General features: G+C 38.8%; 1 protein-coding gene and 2 long non-coding RNA genes across 6 annotated transcripts; 2 read left to right on the top strand and 1 right to left on the bottom strand.

Annotated features, from left to right (window-relative positions):
• Positions 1-1,226: 1,226 nt before the first annotated feature.
• On the bottom strand, positions 1,227-16,025 carry LOC122576240 (forkhead box protein D1-like). 2 transcript variants are annotated; one of them, XM_043746237.1, is made up of 9 exons: positions 15,817-16,025; positions 13,001-13,349; positions 10,291-10,423; positions 3,432-4,016; positions 3,153-3,354; positions 2,896-2,944; positions 2,713-2,791; positions 2,494-2,634; positions 1,227-2,122 (listed from the first exon to the last, which is right to left on the bottom strand). In XM_043746237.1, the coding sequence occupies exons 2-9, from the start codon at positions 13,055-13,057 to the stop codon at positions 1,959-1,961; spliced, it is 1,410 nt and encodes a 469-aa protein (XP_043602172.1). In that variant the 5' UTR covers positions 13,058-13,349; positions 15,817-16,025; the 3' UTR covers positions 1,227-1,958. The 2 variants fall into 2 exon arrangements, with proteins under 2 accessions (XP_043602172.1, XP_043602171.1); XM_043746236.1 differs by having other exon boundaries at positions 2,494-2,643; positions 15,817-16,024.
• LOC122576242 lies at positions 10,706-15,290 on the top strand. Of its 2 annotated transcripts, XR_006319680.1 has the most exons (4): positions 10,706-10,959; positions 11,061-12,039; positions 12,139-12,509; positions 13,766-15,290. It is a non-coding gene; the product is annotated as an uncharacterized LOC122576242 (long non-coding RNA). The 2 variants fall into 2 exon arrangements; XR_006319679.1 differs by having other exon boundaries at positions 10,706-12,039.
• Positions 16,026-16,063: 38 nt separating the features above from the next.
• Positions 16,064-19,979, top strand: LOC122576241. Of its 2 annotated transcripts, XR_006319677.1 has the most exons (8): positions 16,064-16,194; positions 16,286-16,453; positions 16,552-16,616; positions 16,709-16,858; positions 17,342-17,669; positions 17,893-18,027; positions 18,656-19,446; positions 19,508-19,979. It is a non-coding gene; the product is annotated as an uncharacterized LOC122576241 (long non-coding RNA). The 2 variants fall into 2 exon arrangements; XR_006319678.1 differs by having other exon boundaries at positions 16,709-17,660.
• The last annotated feature ends 188 nt before the right edge of the window (positions 19,980-20,167 follow it).

Raw genomic sequence — 20,167 nt, 5'->3', positions numbered from 1 at the left:
GCTTATTTTATTTTCTTGGAGACACCATTTTTCTTGTAATAACTGCAGACTGCTATTTAGAGGTAGAAAGAATAGGTTTCCTCCTATAGTAGATAAAGTCTCCCTTCCTTTTAGTCTCACCTGCCCCAGCCAACCAATGGGAATTTAGGTATCCCTATCTGTCTCCATGGTGGTTCTTTTACAAAGAAGAGACAGATGTTCTACCTGTCCCGTCCAACCAATAGGAGAGTCAGTATGATAGCTCGACCCTCCCCATAGTTTATATTAGTGAAATATATCTTCTACAAAATAGCAACAAGAAAAATGTCAGATAAAAATTGTATGTTTTAAAAGGATGTTCAGAAATTCATAGAAGATTTAACACTTTAATTTAATTATTATAATTATCTTCTTCGGTATGGGCGAAATTAATATCACAAATATTATTGCAGTGCTTAACCAATGTATGATTTGGAGCGTTTTATCCTAACCAGCAAAAGAATTACAAACTAATTAGATGAAAGCCAACAATATGAAATTGTGAAAAAAGAATGGAATTTGTGAGGACCCAAATAAGCAACATGAAGCTACAATGATGCAAGTGGGACGACTTCTGTCCATTCCATTCATGCCAAGCGTGCTCTTTTCCATCGAGCAAGCAAGATTTATTTTGAGGCGGGCGTGGAGAAGGGACGTGGCCGTACGATCGATTTCCAGACGAAAAATAAAGTGCACGTGCTATTCCTGCGCTGATGCACGTACGGTGTTGACTGGCTGTGCACGGCCAGCCTCTCTTTTACGGAGAATATTAAAGCTTGGCTACGCGCACCGTGTTTGTAAAACATCCTCGTCCACGCAAACATCACCATTGCTGGCCATTGGCTATTTTTCCCTCTTCCGCTCTTTTTCTCATTTTGCTAGGGATATTCTGAGCCCAGGGGCTCGCACTGAATCACAGGAAGCGACTATACTTTTGTTCTGAATATCGAATCGAAATAGAATCAAAATAGACACGAATGATGAATCTATTATGCTTTTTCATTTGCAGAATTAATACGAATTGGACAACATGGTGATTACTTAGTTAAAGAATAAAGAAATTGTAGGGAATCCTTTTGTAATTAACTATGAAAAATATCTTGAATGATATAGGATATTTTAGAGAGTAAGAGTTATAAAACTAGAATTATATTTCATTTGGAATAGAATATCATAATGAAAGGTAAATGATGCTCATGTGACAGTACTAGACGATAAATAATAGAGATTTATTTTCGACTTTCCATCTAATTACAGGAGCTGCCACGTATGTTCAGGGTTCTTGGAATAGGTCACAGTTAATTAATCAAACTACTTAGGCTTAGATATGTACACTGACGAATAGTCTTGCAGAGAAACTGTTTTTCTTTTTTTTTTTTCTTCTTTTTTACTATTGCGTTATGCGACTTACATGTTTACATACACATTTATCTCTTGCTTCTACATGGACCTAGTTATTCATATATATAAAAGAAAACATCTTCGAGTGCCTTCCTGTATCGCGAATGCGCCTTAAGCTACGCGTTAATCGTTAATTCTAGATCTGTGCTCCTCGCAAATTCGTTTTTTCTTTTGTGGAAACCAATTCACGAGGCACGGACCGGTCCCTCATCTCGCTTAAATATCGAATACTGTGCAGCAGTCGAAAACACACGAGGACAGGGGTGCAATGTTTATCGCTTTAAGTGGAACAAACCTTTCACGCTTGTCTGAGACAGAATTATCACTATAGACCAGCTTCAGCTTCTCTTCAGCGTCACCACGGGACCCACAGAAATTTCCAGTAAAAGGTATCATTCCAACATTCCACTCTTCTTGCTTACCACCTCATCCGGACGAAGCTCAGCCTAATTAACGTCGCCGAGACGACGCACAGGATGATCCTTCGGGACTCTGATAAGATTCTCGGCTTGTGACAATGGTGCAAACGATGGATCGATTCACATGAAGCACTTGGACCGAGATTGAAACTCCATGGGCGCGAATCCGGTCGTAGAAACTCCTGTTGGAGTTGTAGATCCCATCATTCCTGAAGGAACACTCACACCACCCACGCTAGTGCTAGATACTGCCACGGTTCCCGGCTCCTCCTTCACGTTCACCACTAGAACAGAAGAAAGAAACAGACACTTGTCTCGTTCAGTCTCTTTGGATGAACAAGAAAATCACTGCAAAAAATGATTTCATTATACAATTTTATATAATCGTAGTGGCTAAAGGAAATACTTGCAAACTATTGTATGTATTATGCTATTTACATACTAATTAAGTTCAAGTAAATTTAAATTTTCTAACATTCGGTACAATTTGACAATATGAAAATGGAGCGTAAAGACTGATAAAAGAAACTCTATAGTCACTATATGTGCATCTTCAAATTTTCCATAAATGCATGCAAAATCCACAATAATCATGCTTGTTTAGTATCGTTAATAAATTAAAATGCAAAAGGCAAAACTGATTGAAAATAATTACTTTCTGGCCAATAGCACCTGGCAGGTACGGTTTCCTGGGTCATGGCGGCGTCATGCCTCCTAGCGAAGCTGCTACCAAAGGAACCACTACCCATGGAACCTGGGGAACTCGTGGTTCCACCTGGAACATCCAAATAATTGCCTTGAAACGCTTTGCCTGGTCGTCGAGCATTTCACAAAATCAAGTACTAATAATCTGCTGATTAGAGGAGAGACTCACTTAACGAGGTGCCTAATTGACTGTAGCCATTCATGGTTGGGATCTGCATAGACTGCATTGGCTGCAACTGTGGCTGAAGCTGCGAACAAATTGGGGACATTGATTAATTATACTTTTACTTTTTGAATAACAAAAGTGTGAAACTTAGAATTTCAGAAGATTAATTAAGAACTTGTTACTTACTGATTGACAGTGACTGTAGGACAGCTGAGATTGCTGAAGACTCCAAGCACTAGGAATCACAAATAGAGATTGTTTTTGAAATTTAATATTGGGAAGAAGAAGCTTCCAGATAATTAGCAATAAATGGTGAAGAAGCTTTGAGATAATTAGCAATAAATGATAGGAGGAAGCCTTGGGATAATTAATAATAAATGGTGAAGAAGTTTTGAGATAATTAACAATGAATAATGAAAAAACTTTGTGATAATTAATGGTACCTTGTGTCGTATCTGGGATATGTAGACGGAGCATAAGATGGCGGAGAGTGACCAAACAGGTTCCTAGGACCTAAATGAACGTGTGTTGGAGAGAAAGGATCGCCAAATAGCGGTTTATGATACGGTGCATTCCTGTATGGTCGCTTCATGCGTCTACGTCTTCTGTAATTACCATTTTCAAACATATCCGCGTATTGGGGATCTAAAAGTAGATATTGTATCGAAAGTGTATCAGAATTGACCAGCTGCCGCTATTCCTGGACTAAAAATTCCACTAACCGAGAGTCCAGAAATTTCCTTTTCTCTCGCCACCTCCATCACGAGGAACCTTCACGAAGCACTCGTTCAAGGACAGATTATGCCTAATAGAGTTCTGCCAACCTTTCTTATTCTTCTGAAAATATGGGAACCTGGCAGTGATGTAAGCATAAATCTCACTCAAGGTTGCCCTCTTCTGAGCACTATGTTGAATCGCCATAGCAATTAGAGCGACGTAACTGTACGGAGGTTTCTTGCTGGCGGAATCGCTGTTGCTACCACTTGTATTTCCTGTTCCAGTCGCTGTGGAGGACCCATCTGCCGCTGTGGTAGGCGTCGAGGGTGTCGACGGTGTCGAAGGATTGCTGTTCGTGGTGCTGTGAAGAGCTCCGGTCGGGGATGATCCTTTTTCATCGAGGTGATGATGAGTGGAACCTGTGGAGTGCATAGACACCGCAGAATTCGGGCTGTGAAGACTATGGTGAGAGTGATGATGAGTCAGGGAGGCGTGGTGCGATGTCAGCCCTCTCGCGAGGCTCACTGTGGAGTCCAGCTCCTTCGACACGCCGATACAGCCATTCTGCATCTCTGATACGAAACTGCTCACTGAAAATATCACAAGTATCGTTTAAATATCGTGATATAGCGAACGACCTTGAGGATGGCTTGCATGACAAGATCATTAACTTCAGAAAAATTCTTATAGGAGAATCTGCGAATGACCAAGGAGTATCTACGTGAAGAAAATAAAGCAACATTTTTGGTAATTTTCTGAAGAGAGCAGGAGTTAATAAGAGAAGGCGAAAAGAGAGGCTAGATGATTTTCATTCGAGACACGGTTTCCAAGAAATTGGACAATGGAACTGGCTCGATCGATCTACGTACAGGCACGACTTCCAAGAAATCTCAGTCGGGGTAAAACAATTGGACCTTTGAAAGGAATTCGCTGGGCGACACTCGAGCCTCGACGATAAAAGTTGTTTGAAGAAATGATCATCCAAGGTGCACTGCGTGCCCTTGAGTAAAAATTACGTCATTTTCTCTTTCACCGTAAACGTATTTATATCTACTTCATTGACAAGAATCATCGTTGCTACCAGATTACATTTGCCATTGTATAAATCATATCGTGCGAATCGCATGACTGAGTGCCAGAGGCCTCAGTGATGGTAGAAAATTGAGTGAAAAACACGGAGACATGAGTCAGGAAAGGAGTGCGTACGTGCATGGTGTCGAATATTCACCGGTGCCCCGCGGCATATGTAACTGAAACCGTAATTAGACACCGATAAGTTAAGCACGCCGCACTTGCGCAACAAAGAGGATAAAGCGGGTAACAGAGAAGCTCTGAACAAAAGGAAAAACGGCGGAGTATGAATTTTCGCAAATTCAATCGGATCGGTTTCAAGAAGAGAAAGAACAGCGAACTGAATATTCGAAATTAAGTTAAAAAATGGTTTGTTCAATTTACTCCGGTCCATTGTAGCCTGCAGTAAATGATCGATTACATTGTTATCGGAACCACTAGGAACGGGAACATCTGTTCCCAGGCTATGCAAATCCAGGCAAATATGATATGCCACTAACGCAGACCTCCAGGGTGTATGATTTTCAGCGCGGAGAAGCTTCTTCGTTCGGGACACAATGATGTTTCCATAGCAGGAACGTGGTAATATATTTCCTACGGTACCATTGCGGCGGTCAGATATTTTAGCTATTTTGATAATTGGACATATTTTAAAAGAAAAAATTGGAGGAAAATAATTAAAATCAGACCCAAAGATGTTTCTTTTCAGTCAATCCACATTATTGAATTCTAATGGATCGACATTGCAATTATAAAAATGAATTTCCAGAATTTCTATCTCTCCTTCCTAAATTCTACATTTATGAAATAAAATTGAAATTATGCAACTTTCATGCATTATTTCGGTACTTAATCCTTGATGGGTTAACTAAAGAAACTAAAGAAAAAAAGATAGAAAAAGGAATAATCAACGAGGAACTATTTGTATATGATCTGTTATCTTCTCGAAGACTTCAGATTGTACGTCATCTTTTACAGATCACGTGTCCCAAGTTCGACAAGTTGATATCGACCTATGGGGAGCCTAACATATCTACGTAGGCTCGTGGACTCTTATGTGTAGATCTAAGGTGCATAAACGAGCGACGAGATCGCGATAACGTTGAAACGTTTGCCAACACACCTGACTGCAACTGGAGATCCTCTGCTACGCGACACCTACGAGACCACATCTGCTCTCGTCACGGGATCCCTTGTTTCATAGTCGTCTACGACAGACAATCGTCCAGTATAAAACACTGGATATAGAAAAGGAACTGAAGCATAATTTCCTTAGCTTGTACTAAAGGTGACACTTATGGTATCATATAAGAAGACCACTGTAGAAATAATTTTCTTAACATGTGCCAAATATAATGTCACTTATGGTGTCTTATAAGTAGATTACTGTAAGAAGCAGAATGTGTTTCGCAATAGAGCATGCAGAAAAATGCAGCTGTTGTGAAAACCCGTGACGTAATTAGGCTTGCGAAAATTGGTGGCCTTCGCCATGGTATGTTTGTAACGATGATTTAACGACGTCTGCAGATTTGTGAAACGAGTTCACGAGTTCTTGGAAAATCGGTGATTAACTAGGTTATAAATCTGTCTCATTAGGTCTCCTATATGTAACGTTGATCATGGTTCAGTTACCACTGTTCGCCAAAATCAATGCTACACATCTTATCAAATGCTCACCTGGACAAATTGTAAAGAGCGGTATGATGGAAAAACTGTTGCTTCATCTGTGAAGAAGAGAATGAAGAGAATGGGAAAGAGAAGAAAAAGATGATGCGGATCGATTAGACCGAAACAAAGACGATCCTTGAAGCGAAGGTCGTTGTCTTCGTTGTCGTTGTCGCACTGAAAATCGTGGCATTCGCATTCCTGAAATGCTACGGGTTCCGCGAGGAATCGGCGCCGATAAGCGAAATACAATACGCCGTGACATCACGCTGCGAATCGCACGCCTTTGTCCCCGTCGACGCCATGCGTGCCTCTTTCTCCTTACTCTTTGATCAGGTCAATCTACGCTCTAATTCTAAAAAAGCCTCTGTTACCTTTAAACTTATTAAAAACTTATTCCTTTAGTATACATAAGATATAAAAATATATGAAGAGATTTTCCTCAAATATGTATATGGAAGATTATTATATATATTGTAATTGGATGAATTACATACTTGCACATGTATGTATCCTCTTTCTTTCTGAATAATATCATTCACTAATTGATTAGCTAATTGTAATATGGTGGTAATATGATCAGTAAAGGTGAAAGTCATACTCCTCTAATATCAAATATCATGACGATTATAGCGAGCTAGGGGGCGAGCTAGCGAGCTAGTGGTAAGCATTAGAGGGCGTCAGGGCACGTGTTCAATGACCCAGCTAATAGGGGGATTCCATTGGAGTAGCCACTCCCACCATGGATGAGCAGTAATGAGCACGTGCCTGCCCATGGTGATACCATCAACTTCGAAACATATTTTATAATCTTATAATGTAACGATACTTCAGATTCAAGTATCAAATTCCAAATAAACCAAGTAAGTAATAAACTTTACCATTTAATGGAAAGCGTACAATGACTTAACCTAAAACATGTTCTTTTCAGAATTCTTTTCAGAATCAAGAATTGGAGTTATATTATTCTAAGCCTAAAATAATGCTGATTCCTTGCACAAGAAGGAGTTACGAGGATAACATAGAACTGAAATCAAGGGGCATGGGGTCATCTGCGCGACGCAGCAGATAGCTCAGCTTGTGGTATCATCATATGAGCCAATCTTCAACCTAGGCGTCGCATCTTCGTTGGTATCCTCCTTTTCCCTGACGTCCACAACACCGGAAGTAGATATGGGATCAAATTTCTCCTAGTTACTATGTATTAAGTAAAGATCATCCTGATCTCTTCGTTTAAGTCATGCTTTCTTTTGCAGATTTTCTAACCTTACGGTACTCTTCCACTTCTTCTGCACGTTTTTATCTCTTCAAATATCTTCTCTTTTGGAATAACTTATTCGCAAAAAGCGTAGAATACGCAAAAATGAATATTAAAGGATAAAATGAATAGAAATAATATCTATTGAAGTACAACGTCCATTTTTGGTCATATAGAATTGAAGAGAACAACAGGATTCACTTTGATTCGTGGAGGTGGATTTTCCTCTCATTGAGGATGCAAGGAATTTCTCTGCTCGTCTCTCTTCCCTCTAACAGCAACCTGTCGCGTTATCATGTTTACTATACCGAGTATATGTGATTTGGAGAAAGAAAGAAGCTACTCTGGACCAGATCCAGTCGAAAACAAATGCTGACGATTACCTAACGAAAACTGAGCGATAATAGTCAGGGGGCCCGACTGTGTTCTTGCCACTTGGTTCGTCGTCGAGTATTTATCTCGAATCTTCTTTTTCGTAGCGCCTTTGCAATCCACTATCCGTCATTCTAATCGTTTTATCGTTCTAAAGAGCTAAGAATCCATCTGGTTTAGACACCGATAAGGAAATCAAATACTAATTGTACAGTACTAATTCCACCTTTCTTATCTGCTCTGGGCCTCTATGGAAACTGTAATGACCTAATTTGAGATTATGTTGTACAATTTCATCGGTCAAGTTTATATAAGGTCCCGACGAAAATTATGCATCTACGTAATCACTGTGAACGTTAGCGATTCCCTTATCAACGAAAGATTAATACAGAGAGCCGTACCCTTGTTTACTACAGATCTATTTTAACTCGAGTACGTGCGAAGATATTACGTCCACGACCTGGTTTCCGAATAAATAAACAGGGTCGCGTTATCGGTGATGAAAACAAGGCCCAATCTGCTAGTTTTTGGCTAAAAACCGTCGAGGATCTTGAACTACCACCACAGAGGTAGTAAGATAAATAGCTATATTTAGAAAAGCAAGTATTACAGTATAATTATGATAGTGAATATGTTAAAGCGTTTCTGTCTTATTTTCTTGTGATTGGAGGGCACCAAAGAAGCTAAATTACAAGTCCGGCTAATCGGAGCACCGTTCAAGCGCTGCATAATTAAACGTGTCAGCTTTCCATGGAGTCTTATCGGGGAGTCTTTATTGGCCCGATAAATTTGCACGCATAATCGTAAATATGGCAATGCACTAGATGAATGTGGAACACCAATCGAGACATTCATATACTAATATTCGTAATTTATACCTGCTACTCACAACTCTTCCGAATAGAAAGAATTTTCCAACTTTTTGAGGAGCCAATAATCATGTTTGAACCTACAGTTGGAAAATATTAATAAAATATCAAGTACCGTAGCAAAGATCTGCAAAGCAAGGAGAACGAGATATTGATTTAGACATTAACAACTAAAATGACGAAGTAGAGTTACATGAGTCCATAAAGGGTCAAGTAGTAAGAAATTACTTTTTAAACAAATGTTTCTAATTATGCACATTGAAAAACTATTTAAAATATTTTTCATAAGAAACCGAAGGAGCAAAGAGTCGCACAATCCGTGATGGGACTCAGGAAAACGCCGTCGTCGTCCTATATATCAAGTGAACCGTTGGAGTGGGCAACACTCCCGGATTAGCGACCATAATTCTCAACAAAAGCATTCAGAACGGTTCTCCTCGATTTCGAAAACACAAGAAGAGCCATCAGAGAGTCGTTGTCTCGTGTTGCTCCTGCAAAATTCTCGACCACCAGCCACGAGAAGGATCCTCCACGTCGTCATTGAGACTGACTAATCGCTTTATCTATCCGAACACGAACAGAGAAAGAGCTCATGATTTTTGCGACGCGTTTCGCGATCAGACGGCATGCACACGCGCATAACTGGCCAGAGATATTGATACCAAGCTTCTTAGATTTCAACGAGGCTCCGTCTATCTTCAGCGATTAGCGAATAAGAAAAATCTGGTAATGCGAAACCCCGAGTGCAGTCGTTTTCTTTTATCGATGTTTTATCTGCTTCTTTAACCCCCTTCCGACAAAGCCGTCTTCCGCTAGTAACGAAAATCGGCTTCGATTTCCTTGAAACTATATTTTTCGAATGGTTCGTATACCTAGATTATATAAACGATATAATGACTCTTCTTCGGTTTTTGATCGAATTTATTACGCGTTCGTAAACAACCATTCCATTCGTTGCACGCGTCTCTTTCTACCTTGCAAAATGATTAATGGACGCGTTAACGACCAACGTATAGCTGAACTCGTCCATCAGCGACATATTACAACAAAATACGCGTATACACCATCTATACAAAAACAATGCAGCTTGCTGATTGTAGCTTATAAATCATCGGTGCCCCTGGAGACGCGCGTCGTATACGCAAGGATATTTCTATCAGTGATAATCTCTAATCCGAAGCCGTGGAGGATAAGCCACTGACAGTGTTCGAAGAGAGCGTAATCGAGCCAGAGAATGTAACTAAACGACGCGTGGAGAGATCAGGACGCAGCCTCCGTCGGTATATCATCCTCCGCCGTCTCTCAGTTCACTTTCGACTTTCTTTCCTCGTTTCACGTATTCGTTGTTCCGTCGTAACGTCTCTGTCTTCTTTCAGATTACCCTCGGCCAAGTCTTTTCGTTCCTCTCTTCCCCGTGCACCGCGTCTTTCATCGTATAGAGTCACGCGACACTCGAGCACCGTTTTGTATTATTAGAACGCGGTTTTCGGATTCCATGAACACGGAGGAATCATTGGTGCCGGGATCCTGATGACGTCAGGCAAGTCTTTCAAAAATTGTCAACGCGTTTTTAGAAGCTTGGTTGTACAGCAACGATTTTTCGTTGGTCAGGATTAAGTAAACGCTTACCTTGGTGCAGAGGCGGAAGAGGTGACGGTGGGGACACCTGAAACGGCTCCTGCTTGATCTTCAATGAGTGGGACGACTCCTGCATCCCTCCCAACCCTGCGACTCCCAAATTTCCATTACCTTGCTGCAGTTCCTGGAATCACGAAGAGGTTCATTACCATGAATGTATTTTTAATGCGGGAAAGTTAATTTTATAGCAAGAAAAGTTTTTGCTAAAAAATAAGTTACTACAAATGTAATATATGCGTATGTAATCTAGCGTCTGGCTATATGAATATTTATCGGTATATACGACGCGATTTAAATAAATAATGATGAAATAGGTAATCGAAGTAACCGTTATGGCTCTTTAACGTAACAATAACACGATGAACAAAAGGGAAGAAGGAGGTGATAAAAGGTGAACGAACCGGAGGATCGTGAGAGGTGAACGACGCGGCGCATCCACGAGACCGGGCCAAAGAGGCTTCTGGCTCGTAGCTGGCAATGTTTGAAGTGCCGTCGCCGGAAGCTTACAAACACCGACTCCGTGTTGTGACATCGTATTATGCCAAGCGAAACTTACGATCTCGCTAGATCGTTAATTTGCGATCCGGTTTTACGACGTCTAGTTTGCACTGAGCCACCAGTGTACTTGGCGAAAATTCGTTAAACAACCGATACCTTGAGGTAGTACATTCTTTTCAATATTTATCATACCATATTACTTTTTTCAAAGCAAATCCTTCTAAATAAACTATTTGTATTAATCAATTGTATATACAATTCAGAGAACGACATAAAGAAACCGATCGGAAATTTTCATGGAAGAAGATCCTTCTCCCTAACTCATATACCTGACCAAATAAAAGGGCGTGTCGTTGACCTAGGGATTAAAACCGATTGGGCATACAATCTGCTCGACACTGAGCTCATAATTATTTCTATAGTGGCGCTAGAGCTGTCAAGTGCGGCTTGCAAACGCAGCAAGATATACAGGCACTGTGTCGGACATACTGCAGAAGTGCATCAACGGTTGACACTGAGAAACGTCCTCGAGAAATCCGTCGGGTCGGCTAGCTGGGACACGTGGCCACCTCGTTAATTCGCTAGACAGCCATTAAATTAAGCTTCTCGGCCTCTGTCGCCACCGATGAATGCTTTGAACGAGTGAAAAAAGGGAATCAGCATAGCCATGCGATGGATTCTTCAAAGGGTGGAGACTTTAGGATGCTTAGATAGATTAATACCGGTATACTTGCTGGTAGAAATATATGGAGAGTTTGTTGAGGCTCTACCAAATGAAAAGAAGTGATATATCCTGCATTGAAGATGTTAATCGCTCACTGTATTACAAGATTCATGATCTCCTTATGTCCTTAAAAGTTTAGGAAGTGGTAATGATAATTTTTCAGTTATGGAAAATGTAGATACTTGTACTTAAAGACTGAAGAGAATCCTTGTTGCTTCGCAAACAAACAAACAAACAGAAGAGGATTTATTGTTTCTGATGATTTAGCTTGTTTGCACTTCAACACCAATAAAGGTAGGGGGCCTATAAATCACTCCTGTAAACCAGCAGATGAATGACTTTAGGCTCTAAGGATAAATTCTGATAAACTTATTGCTAGCTTTATGTTTAAATTGTATTATTGAAACATTGAGTTGTCAAACAATCAAACATGCACTTGATCATACTGAAAGAGTGATAACTTATGGATTTTAGAAGCAATAAAGTGCGATTTTTAACAAACAATAAAAGCTGTTAATGTAAGTAAATACAAGTTTTCCATTTATAATTATTCAAAGTACTGCAGTGTGTGATGAAAAATTGAAGAATGACTGAAAAATTTACTCTGCTCCTTTCAGCAAGTGCACGAACATTCAGCAATAGAAACCAGGCTGTGAAAGAAGAGAAGAGATCAGCATAGGTCGACGACGTGAGAGGCAACTTCTCTTATCATTGACTTGATAAAAGTTCCTCTGCTTTTCCTCCAGCTTATCAGCTGTTCGTTTATTTTCAATAACTAGTTCGCATGTCTGCCCCAAAATAATCGTCGCATCACCCTCTAATAATCGTATTCTGATTTCGATATTGGTTTAATTTAAGTCAGCACGGAGTATGCTCGTACAACTGGCCTGGTTTAGCCCGTCAGCCATAGTAAGAAGAGCTTCTATCGATTTCTCCAGTTCGCTTTGTAAATCTAAACCACGTCCAACCGATCCGCGGACTCAATCAGGTATAAGTTCATTCATGGAAGAGAGGATTATTCAATAAACTTCATGGATTATGTTCGACTGGACGATTGTAAAAGAATTTTTAATTGTTGGAAAAGAATTTTTCTAACTTGAATGGAGGATACAGAAGAGAGTCAATTACTTGGAAATGGGAACGGGAACGGTTGAGAATGCTCAGCGAAGACGCAGATCGGATAGTTGCGAAATTTTCGAGATCACGACCTCCACTTTTCTCTTTTTTCTTCTCTCATGTGCGACGATAAGCGACGCTGGCTCGACTGTCGACTATCGTTTCAGCTGAACGTTCGTGAACGTTCATTTGAAAAACCGCGAAAATTCAGAAAAATTCATCGTTTTGCAATTATGGATTCTACACTATCACCATGAACCTCTTTGCCTAATAATATGACTGTAGAAATTGGATGAATGATCTTTTATGATTGTTCATCAGTTCAGATATAGATAAATTGTAAATTAACAAGTTGAAAATTACCCCAGCGACGGGAATGACGTGCGAGACCATCCTTGACTTATCCAGGTCGTAATTCATAAAAATGCTGGCCGCTGCAGCTGCATTTACACTATGCTGCACGGCTAGGTCCTCCCAATAGGCGGGCAAGCCCTCCACTGTTTAACACTGATTCTTTCAAAACGTTCTAATTGATTTGACTGATATTTCCTTAAGATTCTTCAAATGCACTGACACTTAAGACCGTTCGACACTGATCACAAGCTATGTACACCTTCGATACTTGATGTTACATCTTTAAAAGGAAGATACGTTGGTGCACCAGAGTATCACTGGGGTGGTGGAAATAATTCTTGAAATTTGCTGATGCGATCTGTAACAGAAAATAGAGATACAAGTTCATTTTATAAGCTAAACGCTCAAAGAATTAGAAATTGTATTTTAGAAATGAAGATTTTTATGTATTTATAACATAGTCTAACAATTACAAGCAAGAAAGAAAAGAATCTTTCATTTCTCAATAATTTAGTAACATAGAAGCTAGTTTACAAAGTAGTTCTTACCATGATCATCGCTATACTGTGAATTTTTATGCATATAGTATGGGAAAGCATAGAAATGAGAAGCAAAGAAGAATTGTGAAACAAGACTTATTGTCAGTCTAGAAATATGAATTTTCATAAATATTCCTAGTCTAATAGTCCAATCAATGCCAATTTACTAAGTAATATAGAAACAAGTTCTTTCACAGTTTAAAAGACATTATCAGACAATTTCTATGTATTTTAGAGACCTAACATCTTCTCCACCGACGTCTACCAACGAAATAACCGGAACCCCTGTTCGTGACAAATGTAGCGAGATCTCTCCGATGCTCCTGAACGATTCCCAACGTAGAGACTCGTGTTTGAAGCTCAAAGCCGCCGATGCGATGGGACAAGGAGTTTGACACGGCTCTGGAAGGGAATGTTGACGAGTGAGCAACAGCTGAGCACTTAGCCGAGCACGAGGAAAGGGAGTATATCCCGGGGGAGTCGTTGAGACTTCCGGCGGCCGCCGACAGAGAATCCTGGATACGTCCTCCGGCGGATATCTCGTAAATTTTGACAATAAGAGGGTATACGCGACCCGTCGAACTCATTTATTTTAAGAGTGAATGTACATTAGGAGCTACTCATATCGCTTTATCGCTGAATGAGCTCATTAGCCGTGTATCAGCATCAAACCGCGTGTAATTTCGCTGATTATTCATTTTAATGCTAATCGAGGCCGTTTTTTTCGTTAACAATTAAGCACTTCTACTGGGAAATGACTAAGAAATTTATTGATTTATACGTCCCATGACGTATTCAGATATGTTTACGAACATCATGGATAAATATTTTGATCTGTAGGAGAGATCTAAATATTATAAAATGTAAAGCTATGTACAGACATTGCGTGGCAGAAGCACGAGACTGCCTCGCGAGGCGTGCATTTCACTGTTTGTACATAACTGAAACTGTTAAGAACCTTTGATCTCGCTAAAAAGCTGACAAACATCTTGAAACATTTTACTGAATTGATATAGCTATTAATTGATTTTGTTAAAAAAAGAAATAATTATGCAACGGTGGAATGTACAAGCTAAGCCTCAATAGGGAGAAAATTAATTGTTATACCTACATCAAATTTAATGAACAAGTGGTTGTGAAATCTCTGACTAAAAATCGAGCATCTATTAATTAATTTTGTTTAAAAAGAAATATCCATGTATGTAGCGATAGAATGTGTAAATCCCAATAGGAACAAACAAATAATTGATATGTAGGAAGTTTAATGAAATCAGAGAATTAATTTAGCATCGAATGATTTTGCTGTTGAAATCCCTTAAGATTGGCGTATGTTAATTGATCCCTGATTTATGGAGGTGCAGACGACTGTTTTGACGTAATTAGAAGATCCTCTTATCTCCTTTGGCAGAAGGAAGAGCCATTTATCTGCTTGTTTACTAAACACCGCGTTAAGTTCATAGGAATTTTGCTGATCGCGGAATCAAGTTTACAAACTCGTTCCTGGCCACGGTCTTCTAGATATTTCAATAATAATAATATGTCACGAAATCTACCTTTTTATTTTCACTCGCGTATTGTGATAGTAAACCATCTCATTCATGAGATTCATGATCATAAACGTTTAGTATGAATTGAAATGTTAGATCAATGATGACCCAGAGCTTCTAGAGGTGAACTTTGCACATGACGTAAAAGACCACGTCGTTAATGTCCGACGGCACCGCCAGGTTTAGAGGAATCTAATTCTGATTTTTCTGATGATTTTCCTAAAAATTAAAAGGAGTCAAGATACAAAATATAGTTCGCTTAAGGGAGGAGGACAGATTTATAATTTTGTAATCTTTATTTGGGAATCCAGTACTGATACATTTTCTACTTATTTCAGTGAATTCTTCACGTTCAATCTCCAAAGAAATTTCTTAAATTGCATAAGGAGACACTCGTGCACATTCATCTACTTCATCTATCTCATTCAAACGGTACAGAGCACCAATTTTAAAAACATATTATGCTACTCATAAAAGTAGTATAAGCTGAGTCCGGATGACTCAGGAACCACCAGCAAAAACTACAATTTTACTCAAATATACTTTATGTAGCTCAAGTCACAGAAAAGAACCCAGAAGATTAACTCAAACTAAAGAACAGGGAACGCATTACCAAACAAATACAGTAAACCACCGCATGAATTTACCAGAAATTAATACAACTAAAAATCATTACTTTCAATATGGTTAAATAAATCACTAAAAGCATTTACATACAACTATAAGCCAATGAACTCACAGGAACCAGGGAGCCAGAGAAACCTGATGGTTCTTCAAGTGGAATAGAAGATTTTTGAGTTGCAGTAGCTGGTTCACCAGGAAGCTTTTCACCAAGAAGGTGCTTGTTTGAAGCACTGCTATAGCAATTTTTATCACTGTATCGCGATTCGCGTGGAAACCGTCGAGTAACAGCGGGAGCACGATAGAACGTGCGCCGGAAAGGAGAGCCAGCCGAGATTGAAACTAATTGAGAACGTTCTGAGCGGGCCAGCGAGCGTTCCGAAGCGGGTGGAGGCGCACAGAGGCGGAGTTTCGCGGCCACAGCGCCGTTCAACTTATCAGAGACCTCCCACGTCTGGTTCTCCGCCTCCAACGGTTGGAACAACCAAAAATTCTCGTATGCTACTTTCATACTCTCTAACTCTTGCTATTTCTCTCCAATGCAATATCGAGTGCCCATGAACTGACTTTGGGAATTTTCTTTGCAGGAGATTGTATGAAAAACTCCACAAATGGCGCAATGCGTTGGGTGGATTATTTTTATTGAGACTGGAGAAAAAAGCAACAGTTACATGAATAAGGATGTCTGACTATTCATGGTTGTTGATCTGTTGGGACGTTATTTGTTATACTTCCAGCAGCAAGTTTGTAAAGAGGTAGAGTGGCATAAAACAAATATTGTATTTAGAATAATGTTCTGAACGACAATATTATTTATTGGTCAAGTTTTACAAGCCGTTGTTGGAATTTCCAGGTACAAGGTGACTTCAGTATAAATTAAATTCTCCTAGGAATTACCAGTTTGTCAATGAGATTAAAGTATATATATTTACACCTAAGTATCAATCAGTCAGTATAATTTAGATAAAATTATATAAAGCATAATTAATAATAAAATTGCATCTGTCCAGCTGTCCTGAGGTGAAAATTCCTCAAAGCCTGTTCTGTTCGGTATTCTTCAACCTCCACCACCACAAAACATGTACATATTGGTGTGCTCTACTTTGTAAAGAATTGGTCCAACACGAGTCATCAAGTGCAATTATGTAACCGGTGCTCAGGTGGCGTTTAAGAAATCATATTAGGCAACCGTGTTTTGCACGATAATCATTACCTACAATCCTACTGGAATTAAGGTCGCCGAAAGAAACGCTGAACTGATTGGAAAATGCCTGGTCAGGATTTCATTGCGCCCGGTCTGACCATAGAGTTGCCGTTTCCACTGTGCCGGTTTCAATTAGCGCGCACGCGTTCCTTTGGATCGATACCTTTTCTCATAGCTTGTATCTACACATAAAAAGCTTCCTCTAATCAAAAAGAACAATCATTATACTTAGATTATATTCTACATCGATATATACATAAGTTATGAAGCATACATTTGTAGAAATTAATTTCTGTTGAAAACTAAAGATTGATAAACTGTTTGTAGAATTATAAATCTTTAATATGATGAAACCTTTTGACTGCAAAAGCGAGATATGTGTAACCAATTGATCCATTAAAAACGTGTTTCTGATCAGGTTCCGTTTTTCGTGTTACAGGCAGCATCGGGGATGTTCATTTAACAGGATAGAGGGGAAGGAAAAACGGTCGCCATATTTTGGGCGGAGACTGCGATACATTTGCCTGTTTCATTGGATGAAAAGATCGATCTGGTGCATCAGCTGCACGCGCCTGCCCAGTGAACATTCTCTGATACCTTGTGACTCGTTTCACTTAGCGGGAGTACTGTACCGAGTACCATTTCAACCCCCTAAAAGCGATACTCATTGCTTTGTAGAAAAATTGTACGCTTCGAGTACCTTCATTGGAAGAAAACTGTACTGAAACATTTTCCAGACAGCTCTGGAATAGTCTTATGTAATTATGGTTAGTCAAACTTTGAGTAGGAAATTTCATTGCATTGGATATCAAGTATCAATTTCTTTTAGTAGATTCTAGGAAACTTCTAAAGTATGTCAAACGAAGTACGCAGTTTATTGTGATAACTTTTTGAGGAAATTTATTTTAAGAACCTACATTAATACAGATTTATTAACAACTTTAATAATTATAACCAATAGACTAAAAATTATGTATGGTTCTATTTTAGGGAGGTAGGATTCAGAGGAACAACGATGCATTTATTCTGGTGAAGTTTCTGAGAGCCAGTTTCTTTTCACGGTGTCGCTATCGGAATCGAAATCTCCGGCCAAATAAACAGCGCACGAGTTCCCAGCCATTGATCGTGAGCAATATAAATACTTACTTCCTACGTGATGTAGGTACGATTCTGAGAAATAGGCTTGTCATATATGTATACATGCCACTGATTACGTAATACGAGGCTACGTGATTTAGGCAGGCTGCTGATAACGACTGTGAAATAGAAGAGCTTACGTTTCTTGGATCATCTAATCAACCAAAATTCTTGCTTCGTTTTAAACTGCGTACCATTGACCATGTAATACTTAATCTGTTAACAATATAACATAGACTATCAAAACAATGAAAGAGATAGCGTAACTATTAGTTGATGTGCATTGTTCGTGCTGTATTATCGTGTTGCATATCACGTTAAGTTTTAAAGCTGTTACTCTTAAGATTTCCACAATATTCTGAAAATTTGCTTTTTGATTTTAAATTTACTTTTTAATTTATGGAGTGTGACTTCTGAGATGCTCGTAATTCCTGATGTTCTTATAACATTCCTTTGTCACTCAAACCGTATTTTCTGTGTTCTTGTACTGTTTTTTAATTGCTGGAATTCCACTCTCTTGCAATTAACATACTTAAGCTAATTTCTTTTTTATTAATGAAATTCTTTTCTCAGGTTCTTTTACTGACTTTTTAATACCATATTCCTCTTTTTGTAGATAATGGTTAGAAACAATTTGAAAGAAGTGGCCATGAAATATTCGACCAGTGGTCATTGACCACAAAATAGACATCCAACATCAAGCATTGAGGAAGTCAAGAAATAAACTTTCTTTAAACAATCGGCTTGTCCTTGTGGACAAGACTTGAAAGAGTAGAAATTAATTAAGAAATACACCTATCCGCCTATGAATCTTCATCATCAGTGAATTAGTCTAGAAAAATATCCATTTCTGACTATGTTCTTCAAATATATTCAAGTCAACTATTCTACAACATAATTTATAATTAGATTTTTGTACATTACGATTCTTATTGATTTCATACATTGACTGAAGATAAGAAATTTGAACGGATAGTTAAAATTTCAATTAGGTCCAATTAGTTGAAAAAAGAAGAAGAAAAACGACAGCCGGATATTTTTCAATGGTGATAACGGATTGTTGATCGAAGGCTAAGACTCACCGGGCTGAATGTTGTCACTGTAACAGTGTATTGTTAGAGCAGTACAATGAGCGTGTTTAACAATACCGGCGACTGATCCGGCCGATTGTTTCCTCGCCTCTTAACGTTACTGTTGCCATTAGCCGCGGCGATTGCGATTAATTCGCTACTAAAACAACGTGCGCCTTGCCTGTCCAATTATTATCACGTGCACGATACTCTATTACATGCGAACTAATCATATCGAAAGGAATATATTGAGACTCCAGACAATTTGTTGCAAATTATTTTCAACTAGACCGTCGATATTTTTTATTATCTTGGATCATTATGAACAAAGGATAAGGTGAATATTTTTATTATCATATGCTGTTGGAAACTATAAAAATTCCTGTCGTTCGTAACAGGTCACGCTTATGAAGGGACGATAAATTATTAGGAAACTCAATCCTTCGAACCCTTTAAAAATTATGACTGACCCAACAAGCGTAAGGAAACACGAGGAAAAAGAGAATTCTTGTTTTGATTAGGGAATGTCAAAGCAAACTGACTCCGGAACACTGGGCTGCCCTTTCTTTCAGTCTCTCCCTACCAATTTTATTGGCTTTTTATGGTGGTTTGTCATGACTGGTCGTGGTCACGTTCTACAGTCTACAGTAACGCATTGCAAGCTATTGTGTCATGGTTGTATGTACTTCTTAACTTGTTAAGGGAAGTACAGAAACGTAGAATTGTTTAAAATTGTTGACTCCTTCTTTTTTTAATTAGATCTCGTGTCACTTTATTTAGGTATAATACAATAGTATGTACAATACAATACAGAGTACAAAATACGCATATTAAACTGTAACAATAATACTATTACAGAATATACTATATTACAGAAGTCTATAATTTTCTGAATAATTTTAGGATTGTACTACAGTTGCTTAAAGCAGATATTTTAATATAAAAGAATTTTACAGGATAATACAACGATCTTTTAAATAAAACAAAACAATATGAAATAAATTATCATTTTAATAATGGAGATCATGTAAAATAAATTATCATTTTTTAATAGACGA

Source organism: Bombus pyrosoma, linkage group LG16 (assembly GCF_014825855.1).
Source record: "Bombus pyrosoma isolate SC7728 linkage group LG16, ASM1482585v1, whole genome shotgun sequence".
Classification (NCBI taxonomy): Eukaryota; Metazoa; Arthropoda; class Insecta; order Hymenoptera; family Apidae; genus Bombus; species Bombus pyrosoma.
This window is presented reverse-complemented; position numbering and strand designations above follow the sequence as displayed.